This window comes from Xiphophorus hellerii, chromosome 4 (genome assembly GCF_003331165.1).
Source record: "Xiphophorus hellerii strain 12219 chromosome 4, Xiphophorus_hellerii-4.1, whole genome shotgun sequence".
Taxonomy (NCBI): domain Eukaryota; kingdom Metazoa; phylum Chordata; class Actinopteri; order Cyprinodontiformes; family Poeciliidae; genus Xiphophorus; species Xiphophorus hellerii.
Window position 1 is genome coordinate 30580532 of NC_045675.1, and position 17723 is coordinate 30598254.

The 17723-nt window shown below is 39.7% G+C and overlaps 1 protein-coding gene across 2 annotated transcripts in view; it reads left to right on the top strand.

The window, feature by feature from the left end:
• cdh8 (cadherin 8) overlaps positions 1 to 17723 on the top strand; it is a 164999-nt gene that overhangs the window by 112503 nt on the left and 34773 nt on the right. For both annotated transcript variants that reach the window (XM_032560617.1, XM_032560616.1), the window contains exons 4-6: positions 2004 to 2123; positions 12530 to 12697; positions 12930 to 13117. In XM_032560617.1, the coding sequence (XP_032416508.1) occupies positions 2004 to 2123; positions 12530 to 12697; positions 12930 to 13117 (476 nt within the window). The remainder of the gene's footprint in view (positions 1 to 2003; positions 2124 to 12529; positions 12698 to 12929; positions 13118 to 17723) is intronic.

A 17723-nucleotide genomic window follows, 5' to 3' on the forward strand; every position in this document is an offset into this window, starting at 1 on the left:
ACACCTCAGCAGAGCCTCATGCTGATGGCCTCCATGTCACAATGCCACATTGACGCAGTAATTTATGTGAAAGGAGCCTCAGCCAAGTATCGAGTTTTTACACTGTACGGTACATAAACTTATTTTATAGTAGGCTGACATTTATTATTTAAAAAAAAAAATCTGTTAGGAATCCATTTTTACAACGTAATTCTAATCTTCAGAGAGACTTCCATTTAGCAATCATTCTCTCCTCTCTTTTTTTTAAAAATCCATATTTAAACTCGTTGACTCAAAGCGCTGGAACCAAACCCCATACCTGGCACGAGTCTATACAAGACACCTCATCTGCAGCTGGCAGATTCAGCCGCCTGTGGCAGGACCCGGGCCGCCCGCGTTGAGGGACATCTCCCTTTGTTGTCAGGACCCCTCTAAACATCTTTCAGGGAAACAATTACCATACCGTCTGCAGCATTCCTGCCAGCGTGTCGCCCGCCATCATGCCGCCAGCTTCCTGTTTCTCTCTTTCTTGTCACGCGCTCACATCCTTGCGCCGAACGCTGGGGAGGTGGGTCAGCACGAATCCAGAACTGGCTGGGTTTAATTGGGTTAATAATATATTTAAATTCAGATTCTGAGGGGCTTTTTGTCTCCGCACAGCGGATAATGCAGCTCTGAAAGGTGGACTGAATTGGCACTAATCTCTTCCCTGATTTGCCTTGAGCACTTGGTGGAGACGGAATACTGATCAAGGTCCTCGCATATATTTTCGACAAATATAATAAAGCCATTGTATTAAAGAACCTGATTTCCGCTGCTGAGAATCGGTTGTGTAAGGGAAATGGATAATATCTGTAGCCATTGTATTTGTAAAGACAAAAACAACACGGACAATAGTGCGTCTTATAATTATGTATCATACAAAAATGCATGAGTGAACAATGAAGAAGAGGTGCTACAATCTAATGCATTTTTATATATTTAAATGTAGGAACATAGTACCATTTTATAGCACAATCAAGCAAATGTTGCATTCTGTTGTAAAAATCCTGCATATATCAAACTTAAAAGAAGTCTGGTTACCTGGTACCCTCATCATCTGTTCTACTGTTTCTCCATTGAAGCGAAATGAAATGAAGCTCATCTTCCAAATATTCTAGGTGTTGCTGATATTTGTACTCTGCTTGTCCAAACATCTCGGCCAACTAGGACTGTCATCGTGGCTTCTCAATATCAACAGCTGCGTTTCCATTAACCATAAAATTGTGCAACTTGAAATTACTAAAATAAACCTGCTCAATGAAAAGTAAAAAAAAAAAAAAACCTTTAGAGGTAAAAAGTTTTTGCACGAGGATGAGGTGGTTTTTCAGCCGTATCCAAATAGTTGCCATTCTGCAGACATGGGCTGTTGTTTCATTCAGTTTGTCTGTGTTATTGTGTGTTTGTCCCTGTCAAGTAAACCTAAGAAATAAATACATAAAATTATAATTGTTTCGAAATAATTATCATGTTGTGTAATGTATGATGTTCACCACAATGAATTAAGTTAAACCAAATGATGTGACCTCTTTGATGGGTTTTAAGGAATTCAAATTGCACATTTGCATAAAAGCTTTAGAAGAATTATAAAAAAGCACTGCTTATTATTCTGACAAATCATGTTGATTAACCACAGTTACTGTATCCTTAAAAGCCTGGCACTGAAAGGGATCAACACAAACCAATCTCCTTCACTTTTGACCACGTTGTTCTTTTCAGTCATGATTGGATGATAAATCCAGATGTTTTTATTTATTTGCATTTTTTTTTTACCTAAAAACTAAGCCGTAGAGTTTACTTCTTCACTTGAAGCACATTGCAAAAAATAAAAATAAATAAAAAGGGTCCTGACATTTGAACCAATCAACCCCACGTTGGGTCCAATCGTCTCATCCTGATTGGCTCAGCACAACCACGTCTCAATGTACAGAACCTGATTGCTTGTAGAGCAGCTGTCCGCATAACTCCATTCTCCCGCGCCGCAGGTACCCCGGTTACCAGGGTAACGGCCACGGATGCCGACGATCCGGTGTACGGGAACAGCGCCAAGCTGGTCTACAGCATACTGGACGGACAGCCGTACTTCTCCGTGGACCCAAACTCTGGTGAGTTCACTTTTCTGCTTGTTGGGTGTTTTTGAAAGCTTAATCTCGATTGTCTGGGCGCTGACGATGTCAGTGGGGTTTCTATTCCACCTGCAGTCCAGATAAAAAGAAAGTACACCCTTTTTAAATCGTGGGGTTTTCGTGTATTTGCCGTAACCAGGGTTTTTGGAGTACTTCGCTTTCCTCCAGTGAGACTGCCATTTCAAATTCATCACAAGCACTATGCAGTGAATTATATGCCTGTACCTTAAGCACGAAGCCCACTTTAATCACTGCGGCTGCTGAAAGGACGGCATAAAGGAGGATACCTCCATGGAACCAGCTCTTTATGCTGTTATGCCTGGCTTGGTAAGGCCGCGCGAAAATCTCTGAGAGACAGAAATGTTGTTTCATTTGACTTAATGGGAGCTTCTAATAGAGTGTGGAGGTCCTTTGTCAGTTTCTAACCAATGGGGAGTGTAATGTCGTACAAAACGTAATGAATAAAAGCCACACCCATAATGGGAGCAAAAAAAAAAAGAGAAAGAAAGAAAGAAACAGGCTTTCACAGTGAGATCCTGATTACATCTCAGGATTATTTCAATAGTCTTTCTTTTTAACACTCTTGCTGGGGAAAATCTTCCTGCACATTTCAGTATGCAAACATATTAGCTGCTTCCTTTTTGCTGTATGAGCCAATAAGGTCATTTAAGGTCAAAGGGTGAGTTTTTACTGGTTCGGAAAAGTTTCTCCTAAGATTTCAAAACAAGAAGGCAGGTAGCAGGTTTGGATGAGAAGCCTTCCTGTAATAAGTGAGCTGTAAACGGTATTAGCATACACTTTGCCTGGCTTATGACATCTCGTAAGAGTAATTTAGTCCGTTTTAAGATTTTAAGGGATTTGCAACCTCACTTCCTGAGGTTAAGGGTGTTTTCCCACCTGGTAGTCCGGTAGACTCGTTCTATTGGGGACCAAAACCGCAATATTTGTTCCATTTTCAGCTGCTGCTGTTCACTTTCACACTGAACTGAGTAAAACCAATCACATTCTTTGAAAAACCTGTCCCCCCCCTTACCTGTGGTGGCGCTGCTGGAATGGACTGTAGGATAAACCTCTGAAGAAGACACTGAGCATTTACAGGCCTTTACAAAATGTAAATGAAAGTTCCATCACATTTCAGTGGTTGGAGGATTTCTCTCTCTTTTGGTGAAAGGCCATGAGGCATTTCTCTTCTTAGTGCTATTTTGGTTTTATTTACCCAGAATGCCCTGGCCTATAGCCCACTTCCTTGTTTTGGAGTGGTCTCTGGTTCACTTGACGTCCACATCTGAATGGCGCCAAAGTTCGCTTCAACCAAACCGAGACCGAGGTTTGTAGGTGAACAAGAGTTCATGTTTTCGTTCAGTTTGATTTTGCATTCACATCTCCCCAAACGAACCGGACTTTCTAGACAAATGAACTAAGAGAACAAACAAGGCTGTTTTTTCATTGTAATCGCATTGCAGACAGTGTGTTCTAAACAGTGATATATATGTAAGGTGGAACCAATTTAAACCATTGCAATAGAAATAGTTTTGAAAGTTTTTACATGTGACTTTACCACTACAAACGTCATTGTATTTCGATTCATGCTGCAGACAAACACAAACTAGAAGGTAATTGTAAATTCGAATGCTTAATGGTGAACCTCCACCCTAGTCTCATATGTTTTCCATTCATATTTAGCCCCTCTGAGTCAATGCTGTAAAGCTGCAGGTGTACAAAGTATTTCTTTTCCTGCAGCAGGCGATTCAGGTTTAAAAGTCTTCGAATTTGGCTGAATTAAAACAATTCTACAAAGAACATTGGGTCAAAATTTGGTTTAAAAGACACAACCAGTTATTAGAATGAGGAGGCATTTATTTATTGCAATAGGGTCAGGTTGATTTGAAAAGGGCTTGTTTTCCCAATCATTTGACATCTGCATTTTGTATGTACTCCTATTACATCTGTCCGATATTCAAATTAGTTTGATTATCTCAAACGTGCATCAAAAATATCAAAAACTGAGGACATTTCCTGGGGAGCATATATATACAGTATATACTGTATATATATATATTTAATACAGTACGTATAAACTGCAAGAACCACAGGGTGAAAGAACCTGAGTTAAAGCTACACGTCTCTGGGTTCTACAGGTTGCAGACCATCAGCAGGTGGAAACCCAACAGCTTCCTCGCCTTCTGGCCCAAAGATGATGATTCCCCTCCCCAATTACATTAAAAGTGTATTCGTTCTATAAAAAAAAAAAAGAGAGAAAAAAATCCATGACAAACCACTTCTTTGATGGCTTGTGCATCGACCAACATGTTGTTCGCCGCCATTCCTACATGGTTGTTTGGCAGGAGCAGCGTTCAGCGGGCCCATAAGGGACGACATTATCAAATGCGTGCTAAAGGGGGAGCTGACAGTGTTGGTTTATTGCTTGAAAAGTTGTGCAACAACAACAGGACTGCAGGTAACTCGGCCCATCTGTTTCGTGAAACGCTTATAGATTATCGCTGCGTGGGGCTGGCGCTAACTCAGGCTGCCAGGCGCAACCAGCCCCCCTCCCCCCCTCACTGCCTCCCCCCTCCCTTCGTCTATGGCTTCCCGCTCCAGCTGCTCACTCAAGCACGCTTCAGAACATAAGCCCTTATGCTGGGGCAGACATCACTGTTACTGGGGCAGCTGGGCCGAACTGGAGGCGCCGCAGAAAAATAATGTGTCACTGTTGTGATTTAAAAAGAAAATAAAAAATTAAAATTGACTATGATGAAAGACAAATAGAAGACATGAAGATTTAAGACTGGTTAATCATGAACAGCAAACGGTTCATCCAGCATTTTGAATGGAAGTTAGTTTTCACACCTCGCAGTCTGGTAGGCTAACATTTGTTACATGTTCAGCTGCTACCATTCACGTTCCAGGGTTTCCCCCAGTGCTTTATAAGCCTGGCGGGCCACCAGGCTTTACTTGTGCCCCCACCAGGCTTAGCATTGTTTATTTAATTTTGGGTTTTTTTTGGGGGGGGGGGTTATTCAGTGCCTTTTTAAGACTAGATAGTTGGTGTTCAGGTATTAATCTTATAGTCTTTCAATAACACATTACTATTAAGTGATATTTTCAAATTTCCTGTCAACTTTAAACATTGTTTAACTCAAAAACTCGGCGGGCTGCTGAATGAATGACTGCCGAGCGTCCCACCGGGCTTCGCAAGTTTCTGGGGGAAACCCTGCTTTCACACTGCAGTGTGTCAAAGAAACCAAACTCTTTGAAAAGCTGTTCATCCCCTCGCCTGTGGTGGCGCTGCAACAAGAACCACTGAAGGAAACAATATAAAACCATCTGAAGAAGACACACAGCGGATGTGTCACATTTTGACACATGACACATTTTGTCACAAAATGTAAAGATAACATAGTAGAAAAATAGTCATTTTCTCATCAGAAAAGTTGGGAGATAAAAAATTTTTTACTGGGTAATAATTTTTCTAGACAGACTGACTGATGAATGGAAATTGACTACAGCAGCTTATTTGATGAAGCAAAGGCCTGTTTGTGTGGGAAAGTTTATTTCTAAAATGGCAAAGTTTTTCACCATTTTAAAATCATGAAAAAAAAAGTAAAAACACCTTTTTTTATGAAAATGTTGACATCTTAACACCCAACCTCTAACCCGACCTTTTACCCCAAACTCGACATACAGAGCAACAACAACAGCGGATTACATGGTCGTGGCTCTGATCCAGCAGCAAAACCTCATTTATTAACGTCAAGAAATCGTCTGTAGGCTGTTCTATCTGACTGAAATGAGAAGGTTTACAAAAAACTGAAAATCCTGTAGTTTTCTTGCTGTGTTCACCGCTAACCTTACGTGTGCGCATGACGACTTTCAGGCTCTGGGGAAGCAAAAATAGCATCCGGAGTCGTTTTCTGTGTTTCCATGTGAACGAAAACATTCCTGGAAACGGTCACTTCCAATGGGAGTTTTGGAAAGCGACTGCACGTTTTAGAAAAAAAAAACAAAACATGTCGATGGGGCCTTAATGGGGCATTCACAGACCATAAAAAGAAAACATACTAAAATAGATTTTTTTTGTCAGTTTAAGTTTCAGACCAGCTGGTCACTGCTCAAGCCCAGTCGAGCTGAAAATCACCAGATTCTGCTCACCAGCTCATTCTGTGACACTAAGCTACACGAATGACATAACATCCGAGTCATCCAGCTCAGCATGTACTCATTAGTAATATGTGGTCCGTCAACAGGACGTGTGAAAGCGGAGCTTCCTTCAGCTGACTGCTCATCCTAAACTCCAAACGGGCCGGCTCTCACACGGCGCTGTGTTCTGTAACGTCACTGTGATGAATTCCAAAAGTAATATTAATAATTACTTCTCCCTTTCACAAACTCCGACACATCACGGTTCATAAACCTAACTCAAAACAGATTCCAGATTGGATCTCTAATTGCTTTCTCAGCCGACTTTTTAAGCACGTGTCTGTAAGCAATGTGATTAAATGACGGCGGAATCACATTAATAAGGGATGAGATGGAAAATGACGGCTCGTAACTTTGGAAAAACAGAACACAATAAACAACTTTGACGAAAGGCAGCTTCCGGATTTATGTACATAATCAGAAGGAGCGCTGGCATCAACAGAGGGAATTGGAACCCCGGCGTTCAGTAGGTGTGGCCGTCCCAGAGCTGCGGCGGTGCGGAAGCGCGCTGAATGGACGTTCCTGACGATTAGCATTCACGTTTTGTTGCCGTCGCAGATGGCTCATTCAAGTGAGCCAGATGTTTTGATAAATGTTAATGGGAAATAAAAGGTAAGAAGAAAACAACCATTAGAATGCGTTTGACACTCGCAGCGACACGTCGGAAATGAAATGGGTTCAATAAATAAACAAACATCACACCCTCAATTCATCACTTGGTTAATGGTCGATGAAGTAAGAAAGAAAAAAAAAGAAGAAAATAAGGAAAAGTTGAGGAAAATATCTATGGAAATGAGTGTTTGTCTGTCTTCCCTTCTCGGTGATTAGGAATTAATTTGAATAATTAATGATGATCAACAGTGATGAGAGTGTTGCTGCTTGTAGGAAGTCTGAGGGTGTGTGTGTGTGTGTGTATGAGAGAGACACTAAGTGTCTTGTTTGTGTTGCTCTTCACAGAAGGGAGGCTGGCCTACCTTCTTATTCTTGAGTGTGAGTAAGTGTACTACAATGTTGCTTGTGCATTTTCTAATTTGGATATAAATAGAATACATTAGAAGAAAATTGTACCATATGTACCGTCTGCACATATGGTACAGATGTCAGAGTGTATGGAATCTGAATAAGAATACGTCAGCACTCCACACCAAAGCAATGCAAGAACGGCTGGAGGTGACATGCTTTTTACACTATTTTTTTCACTTTTATTACCACTCTGCAATGCGTTGCCAAATCTGGACGAAATAAATACATCAGGTGTTTAGAAAGTGTCACCTGCCTTTCAAACCCTGTCACTTTGTTAAGTGTTCAACTTTTTATTAACTTTTTCCTTGTTGTGATTTTCACATTTGGAGATGATTTTTAGTTGGGTTTTGCCTTTTATTATTAAAGTTAAATCCAAATCAATACAAACTGATTAGATTTGGAACTAATTAAACATTTAGTTTTACGTAAGGGTCGGCACGTTTGTTAAATGACTAATACTAACGCACTGAAATTCTTTTTCAAGAACCCAACATTCAACATTACACAAAACAAAGACCCAGAATGCATAAAAAGGCCATGTTTACTTAAATGGTTGAATTTGAAAGTAATTTTTTCTTTTAAAGTCAATGATTAAACTGCGTCTTTTTGTGTAAAATCTCCTACTTTACAGGCGAAACCTTGACTTGAAGAGAAACAAAACACTGGGCTTTTATTGCTTTGTGCCATTGTGTTAAATCTGCGTTGAACATAAACAATGTACGTGAAATGAAACACCCAATCTGGAGTAGAATTTAAGGTTTAACTTAAGAGGCTTAAAAATATTGTGAGAAGAACAGCTTTATTTAAGACAGTGTCCTTGTGTTCACCGGATCAAAAGGGATTAACCGTTATACAGGTGTGGCCTCTTTGCTTGTCATTTGGCATGTAAAGAAAAGGCCTGTGGCAGACCAACAAAAAACCTCTTGATAAGAATGACAGAAATGTTTCAACAGGAGACGCTTTGAAAAGGGAATAGACCCGAGAGCCAAGGAGGAGCACGGTTTTGAGCGGTGCTACGAAGACGGATTAGTGGCTTAGGGAGGAGTCTTCAGGTTTTATTCAGCATTACGAAGCTGGTCTTCACAACACATCGTTGTGGGAGCGTAAAGTGGAAATCCTGCGGTGTTTTGGTGAAGGTTTGATTCAGTGATAAGAGATCAACAGCTGCAACCAGTGTCCTAAAAAATATACAAGCGTGAGCAATTAGAAAGTCACTTCTCAGCAATGAAACATTTTCTGTCGCACAAATCAAACGCCTGAGAACTCTGGTTCGTTTGGCTAGAAAGTCCGGTTCATTTTGAGAGGTGTGATTGGAATAAAAGTCTGATGTGGAACAAACTCTGGTCCGTCGACAAACCTCGGTTGAAATGAACTCTTATGTGGTTCGAATTCATATGTGAATGTCGGAGACCGCTCCAAAAGCAGGCAGTTTACTACAGCACAGGGCATTCTGGGTAAATACAACCAGAAGCAAACATGCGAGTCCAGCGCCAGAAATGTCTCTTGGTCTTTTCCCAAAGGCAAAAGAGAAATCCTACAACCGCTAAAAAATGGCGCCATGTCTTTTTTGATTACATTTCTCGAAGAAATACATTGTGTAGAGTGTCGTCTTCAGAGTTCTTTTGTGTCACTTCCTTCAGTGGTTCTTGGTGCAGCGCCACCACAGGCGAGGAGGGGAACAAGTTTTTCTAAGGGTTTGGTTGGTTTGACACAGTGCAGCTGAAAATGTAACAAACGCAGCAAATCTGGTTCGATTGAACCGAGTCCACCAAACTATCAGGTGTGCAAACATCATTAGCATCTGGAGAAAATACAGTTGAAAAATATCATTCTGTATGATAAACGGTAGGTTTGATACAGGCCTATAGCTCCTCAGAAGTGACCTGTCTAGACTTTTCTTTTTCCTTCAAGTGACTGAATCACACGCTTTAGGCACTGAAGATACTTGAAAGCAACGATGTATTTACTAAAAGTTCTAAAGCCATACAAAGTGCAACACTTAAAAAAAAAAAAACAACCTGTTGGCAGATTGTCAAGGCAGCAAGTGTTGGAATTCAAGTGATCTGTGGTGTAACTTTGAAAACCACGTATAACTTCACCTATTAATTCACAATGGCGCTCCACTTTCTTTTTTTTTTTTTTTTTATCGCCCCGCAAGGGTTTTTTTTTTTTTGTGGGCTCTAGTGTCCCTTTTTCAAAGTAGGCTGACAGGAAAGGGGGAAGGAGAGAGAGGGGAAGACATGCGGTAAATGTTGTCGGGTCCGGGAGTTGAACCCGCGACAGCCGCGTCGAGGCTACGTTTTGCCTGAATGTGGGTCGCGCTAACCCCGCCGCCACCACGGCACGCCCGGCGCTCCACTTTCAAACAAAAAATCCTAACAACAGATATTAAAGATTCAGGTTGTGAAACAAATACTTTTGCATGGGACTTTATGTAATTCACGGATTCATGTTGGAACCCTGAGACTGAGTCAAATCCAGCTCCATACTCATGTTACATTAATCATACACAATGTATTAGACTGGAAGTAACGTGGAAAAAAATAAAAATACTCATAATTGTGGATTTTAGATGCCCAATGAAAGGCAACAAACGAAGACTTTTGATGAAGCCACTCGCTGCAGTGAGTCATTTTTAGCCTTGTTCAGTGGAAAACAACAGCTGGGCTGTTTTTGAAAGATGAAAACATTCTCCTGCGCTTTGACAATATCATGTTGGGAAACAGAGCAATTATACATAATAACACAATTTTTAATTATCAGATCTACTTGTGCAACGGAGCCATTGTGTTGATAGGAGTGGTTAATAAGTAAAAGCATTCGCATAGCTTTTGGTCTTTTTCTTTTACCAACTTTTCACAGCTATTTATGTGAGCTGTGTTCACATAAATGGTAGAATTTCTCCTCTGAATGTTGAATCAGAATTCATCTTCCTTCTTTGAAATAGTTCCATGACGGTCTCTGGTCATCTGAGAATAACATATTTTTCATTAGGTCTACATAGCTGAGTTTTGAGTGGATACACTTTTTTTTAAACTGCTTACAATTCATTTAAAATGAGAAGATAAACATTAATAAACTGTAAATGTCAGATTTAGCTGGCAGTTGGATTCTGATTGGTTGATGATATCAAACAAGATGAGATTTGCCTGTTATGTTTACAGACAATATTGACTGATGAGGTTAGGTAGCCTAGATATGTGCCGGTATTTTATTTCTGAAGGACCAGAATGTCATGTTAAGGAACTCATAAACCAACACACAAAAAAAAAAAAAAACATCATTTCTGCTTATAAGTTGGAAAAACTAGACAACACTCAGAGAAAAACGTTTTATAATATTAAAAGGTCTGGCTTTTAAAAAAAATAAAATACAAAAGTATTTTCTTTATTACTTTACATGCCATATTTTGTTTAAAAAATAGTCACAACAGGTTTCATTTTTCCCCACATGAAATAATTGAAGATTTTAGTCACCAAATAAAAGAATATTTCCAGGTACATCTGGTTTTCTTTATATATATACTGTATATATATATATATATATATATATATATATATATATATATATATATATATATATACCAAAAGTTTGGACACACTTTCTCATTGAATTCAATGAGAAGGTGTGTCCAAACTTTTGGTCTGTACTATATATATATATATATATATATATATATATATATATATATATATATACGTATATATAGGCTAAAAATATTGTAGGAAGGTGGTTCATTTAGTTTTCCAATTCTTTCTTTAACTTTTAAAATATATGTTTAAAAACCACTGTGGGGTTTTTGTGGAAGCTGTTGCTCTAGAAAATATTCATACGAATGTCCAGACCAAAGCCAAAAATCATTTCTGTTATTGCACATTTTTTATTTTTCATTTGTAAATGCATGTGTTTTAAAAAAATAAGTAATCATATTCAGTTCCACATCCCTTGGATCGGAAAATGCTATGTCATAATCTGGTACAGTATATTGTTACTGTAAAAGTTGCAATACACTGGTAAATAGTTCATTATTATTATTTTTATTCTTTGTTTTTTAATATATATTTTGAACACTTTTTTAACCTACATACTTCAATGTTGCTTTTACATCTGAATTTCCATCTGAGTGAGGCATTAAAAGATATTTCTATTCTGTTCTATTCATTGTATAAAATCCCATTGAAATGTTTTACAAATTGTGTTCATATTTATATAAAGTAGGTCTAAAAACCTTTCCAAGGAACTGTAAATGGTTAAAACTTTTAAAAAAAATACTAGTTAGACGTCTAAGAGCAAAATATTTGAAATAAATAAAGAAGAGTTGTGTTGATCCAACAACCCACCAAGACTGGAAGAAGTTTACCATGAATTACCCATTCCTCCAGTGCAGTCATATTGCAATTCATATTCCTCACCTCTGCATTTATTTAGAAAATCGCTTTTGTGTTTGACCTCCAAAATAAAAGTGCCCTTGAATTGTGTTACCTTTCTGAGCGAAAAAGAGAGAGGCAGAAAACCCCCCCAGCTATCTATGGGGAAAACAAGCAGGCAACTGCCTAACCCCTCCCATGTTTCTCATCATAGCCAAGCATATTATCATTGTCTGGGGGAGCTGAAGACCAAGGCAGGGTGTCATGCCAAAGCCGGGCTTTTATGAGGGGTTTTATATTCATTTGATGATCTTGCAGGACTCTGTTTCCTGAGTGGATTATCCATATATGCCGGTGCTGAGCCCTTTTTATATTCAGCACTGCGGCAGAGTCAATAAGGTCCGTTCTGCATACAATATTCAAGATTATACAAGACAGACAGCATAATTCACACTCAATCAGAATACAAATGACTGCAGACGGCGGGAACAACTCATTGGAAAACAAACAGCTGATTCTCAGGACTGGGACCGGATCAGTCACGACCAACCTTTCTACGCGCTCGCAGGCGACACTCTTTAGAAAACGACGAGGACTGGCGGAGAATTCGGTCTCCCTGCTTAGTGTGACTTCTTTGCTTTTCGCCGTCGAGACCCAGCATAACCCCGGATGGTAGCGAAGGTTACCGCTGGGCTTTAATCTTCGCCCTTCGCTTCCTTGAGCGTCATTAATTTCATGTGCAGAGTATATCAGTCATGTTGTTAATTGTGTGTTATGAACTGTTTCCTCCTCCAGCTACCATAAAAATCGCTCTCCATGGGATGGATCGGGAGGTGAAAGAGGAGTACTTTGTGGTCATCCAGGCTAAAGACATGGGGGGTCATATGGGCGGCTTGTCCGGGACGACCACAGTGACCATCATGCTTACAGACATAAACGACAATCCACCCAAGTTCTCCAAAAGTAAGGCACTTTACATTCTCCAAAGACACAAATCCAATAAAAAGATGCTCCATGTGCGTATTTCTTATAATTAGGCAAAATAAATGCTTCCTAGGCAATGTCATCAAGCAACTCCTTGGAAGGCAATTGTGCTAACTGCTGTAATATATCACAATGTGCCCACGTCTGTGTAATTTTGGTAATTTCATTAGGGTTTCTGGAAAACCCAGTGGCTATTCATTTTCCTCTGTAGGCTTGTACGAGTTTGGGATCCCTGAGGACCTTCCGATAGGGAAGACAGGCGGCAAGGTGAAGGCGACCGATCGAGACATCGGCGAGAACGCAAAGTCAACGTACAACATCATAGAGGGAGATGACCAGGGCACGTTCGAGATCATCACCGACGCACAAACGCAAGACGGGATTCTTAGGCTAAGAAAGGTAAGAAACAAAAGTTAAAACCTTCTTCTCTCTGGATATTTTGGATAGGTCATGTTATTTCAAAAACTACTCAAGTGTCTCTGAGTAGTGTAATTTTTTTTTTTAACTGTCAAAAATATTTGTTCATCCCATCAAAATTGTTCCAGTCACTTTCTTAGCCAATGAGGTATAAAATCCAACAGCTTGCACCCTAAGTAGTGCACCAAGGCTACCATATTTCAGCCGATTCAATAGCAACAGACCTTTGGACTTTAGACTTGTCCATAAAATTACTGCATAAAAAAATTATGAAACGGGTTCACGTGGATAAGTAACTACATTCAAGCCTTACATCACTAAGTCCAATGGAATTCATCGCAAGCAAAAGCAGTAGAAACGTCCTGTTTGGAGTGAAGACTCTTGTCTCTTGGACTGGGTTTGGCAGTCACCAGGAGACCAGCATTTGTCTGGATGCATTGCATCAAATGTAGAGGTTGGTTCAAAGTGGTGTAAGGTGTTGAACAGTTTTTTTTTTATAGAAGTTGCTTTCAACCCCTTAATTCAACTGATTGGAGAATTGGGTGTGGTGGAACTTGACCCCAACTCAACAGAACACCTATGGGATCTGTTAGAACAGAGATAGAGAATCATGCATGTTCATCCAACATCAGTGTTTGACCTCACAAACAGTTTTGGAAGAAAGGTCAAAAATCCCCATAAAGAACTGATGTTATTTTTACTGCAGAATGTGCTTCATTACATAAAGACGAGACTATAAACAATACTGGGTTTCATGAGAAAGTGACAAGAATTTAGCATTATCTTTAGATTCACCATTTTCCTTAAGTTTTCTTGGGCCTAGAAAGGATTTGAAATTCCCTTTTTGAGGTTTCACAAATAGAATGAACGTTTTACAAAATCACAACATGTGTATTTAAAAATCTGTTCCGTGTTCTTTATATCTGTAATGTCCATATATAAAGATGGTGCTTACTTCAACCGATGGGTTAGTTAGCGCTTCGCTAGGCAAACGTCACCTTGACAAGAAATATCGTGACATTTAATATTGCCAGCCATCATGCTACAAGATTATGTAACACTAGCAGTTATAAAATTACACTAAAGAAGAAGAAGTTTTTCCTTCAGGCCAAGAGCTTCAGATGTTATCGCTTATCAGTGGCTAACTAAAAAAATAATTTTGTATTATGCACAGAACTAAAGCTTAAAATGGTAATACCTTGTCAGATTGTAAGAAAATAGCTGGTCTTGACTGATATTTCTTGTAAATAAAACACATTTTTGAGTGTTTAAATTCTATATGCATGCCTGTGTGCGGTATGCATGACAGATGGATACGAGACCTAAGGTCCTGAGTCAGAGCTGCTTCAGTGTCTGCTAAGAGCAGCTGAGCATCACTCAAATCTGGAATGGCATTGTGTTGTCACATACAACAACATTACCCCAAGGACATGTCGAGCGACTTTGTGGACGTGTGAACAATGAACCGCGTAGGAGGTGGGAGGTATAAGAGTTAAGGCAATCTTCCGGGACAACAACACAATGCCACTGCAGACAATATGAGCTCTGCAAAACAAATGTGACACTAAAATCATGAGATCTCCAACTGTCGACAAAGCAAATGTCACATCTCCTTGTTGTTTCTGGAATCATGTTCTGCAGAAAGAGAGACTTTTTCGGGGCCGGCTCTGCTTCGTCTTTGTTGGCCTCTGAGTTTGATGCCTGCGTACAATGCCTGTTCATTACCCCAGCAGAGCCATATGGGCTTCCAGTTGCAGTTTGCCACGAGGCATGTACGGGACACTGCAAACATTTCCTGCGTTTGCTTTGGTGGTCTGGTGAGATGAGACTGAAACTGAACGTTTTGATCTGTGTTTGCCGTGTCTGGTAGACAAAACAGTGCATCACCCCTATCAGATCGATCCCACTGTGGCCGATGGTAGTGGCAGCATGCAAGAGGGCGTCAGCAGCAAAGGGGAACCTGCTCAGTTCAGTGGAGATACAATAAACTAAAAAACTTTAGACTTGCTGTGAGATTCACCTTCCAGTAAGGCAGCAAAAATAAACACTCTGGCAGAGCTAAAATGGAACGATTTAGATGAATCACATTCATGTGTTAGAACGACCCAGTCAAAGTCTTGATGCAAATCTTTGCTAAACGTGGTGCTCTCTGTCTGTTACAGGTGTGTCAACAGTTTGTTTACAACTTTGTTCATCTTCCCCTTATGTCAAAAAAACACAGTTTCACAAATGGCATTTACATTAAGTAAGAAATGCAATTCAAATGTGGATAAGTTTTGTTCACGCGATAAGTCATTGGAAAACATCCTCCTCCAACAACTTCCGGGCGTCGTCTTCTTTGTGTTTTTGCGCCAGCGGCAACATCCGGTTGTTGATCATGTGACTTGTGTGATACAACAAACGCGCTTCCATTGCAATTTTATGAAATAAACAAACAATGAAACACCTCATCCTAGCGCCAAAACGTCTAATCAAAGAACAGGTTTTTATTTTTAAATTGCCCCATTTTAATTAAGCAAATTTCTCCTCGAAATGTCAAATTGCGCAATTATATCGTCAATGGAAACGCAGCTAGTGTAACAGTAAAAATGTGAAAATGTTCGAGGGGTATGAATACCTAAAACCAAAAGGAAAGGTATAGATTTTTGTTTTAGCCCTGGACAGGAGGAAATATTCTCCAGTAGCTGTAACTGTAACTTCCATCTAAATCAACATTTCAATTATTTAAGGTATTTATGGCGAGATGAAATCTTATTGATCTAAGAGCAGAGATGGGCGAGAGCGGGGCAGAAATCCTTTTCTGTATGAGTTCTAAGCTTTTTATCTGCTAGCCCCCAGGCCTGTCGGGGGATGTTAGAGGCATGCTGAGCTTTCACCCCTGCAGCCAGCGGTGAACTTTCAAGTCTCTAAATGGCCTGCGTGTACATGCTGATTTGATGCTAACGCTTGACTGAGGCCAAAGAAAGACACAGTGGGGTTGTCGGGTAACATGCATGGGGGATGTTTGCTCAGTGGCGACAAGAATGTGTCTCTGTCACTACGTGACTCGCTTCCTCTTAAGAAACAAGAAGTTAATTCACATTGTTAAGTAGGTAAGTAAGTAAAACCTTATTGGTATAGCATTTTAAAGACATAGACCGTAAAATGCAGTGCATAAAAACGCTAAAAGCATTAAATCATAAGAGCGTTGAATAATTAAATTAAAAGCCATTGTAAAACAATGAGTTTTTAGTTGTTATTTAAAAGGCTCAACAGAGTCCACCGACCCGTCACTAGAGGACAGAACGGTCCAGAGTTCTGGAGCTACTGCTGAAAACGTTCTGTCGTCCTCAGTCTTCAGCACGACCAAACACCTTGATCACATGATTCAAGGTACCTGCTGGGGATAAGATATATTTTGTAAGTGATAAACACATGAGCCAAATCAGAGACTGAACATGATGAAAGTAAAGCCAGAGTCACAATTACCCAAAAGTTCCTGATAGAAATCTTGGCATAAAAGGTCAAAGTACGAAGAGTTTTCATTATTAGAGATGTTTTTCTGGAAGGCATACAAGACCTTCAGTTTTGTCTTCATTTAATTTGGGAACATTTTTAGTCTTTATACAGTCTAAAGCAGTTTGACATCCCTGCCTTAGACTGTATAAAGCACCCATGCTTTATGCAAACTCCAGACCTCAAGGGCTGCTGTCCTGCAGTTTTTAGATGTGCCACAGGTACAAAACACTGGAATGAAATGGCTTAATGACCTCCTCCTTGTGTAGATCAGTTCTCCAGAGCCTTGATAATGACCTAATTATTCTATTCAGGTGTGGTGCAGCAGAGGCACATCTAAAAGTTGCAGGACGCCGGCCCTTGAGGACTGGAGTTTGACACCTGTGATCTAAAGCATGTTTGTACCTCATAAGCCCTAAAGTAGACATACAATTGAATATCCTCTGCGTATCAGTGATGTGAGACATTTTGAAAAGTACTCAAAGGTTTCTGAAGAGAGAGCAAGTAAACTAGAAACAGGGCACCAAAACAGAACCCTGAGGTACACCAAAGTGACGGTGGCTTAAGGAAAGCCTATAGCAAAGCAACACAGATTAAGCAAAGAAAGATATGAACAAAACAGTAAAGAAGATCCTGATCCATCGGGCCACTGCCTCAACCTGCCAAGTAAGATCAGATGGTCAACTGTGTCAAAGGTCAAGGTGAGGTTTAACATCAGACTGTTTACTTTAGACAATGAACAGTCTGCACTGACAACATAGTTTTTACAACAGAATGTCATAACTATATTTTCTGCCTTTTGAATGTGATAATTAGGTCCTTAGATATAATTTGTATGTTTTTTATGCATTCAGTAATAAGTTTGGCTGTGTTGATGCAAACTGCAGGGCGTATCCTTTGGGACATTTCCACTTCCTCCTATTTAAAATACATTTAAAAAAATAACATTGCAATTTGATTACCAGTTTTTTTTAAAAACTTTTTAAAAATAATTTTCTTCTTCTTGATGAAAGCCTTACCCTATAGTTTCTAAATACTATTAACTATCAGTTTACCAAGTTTCATATTTGGAATGGTGAAAATACAAACTCTG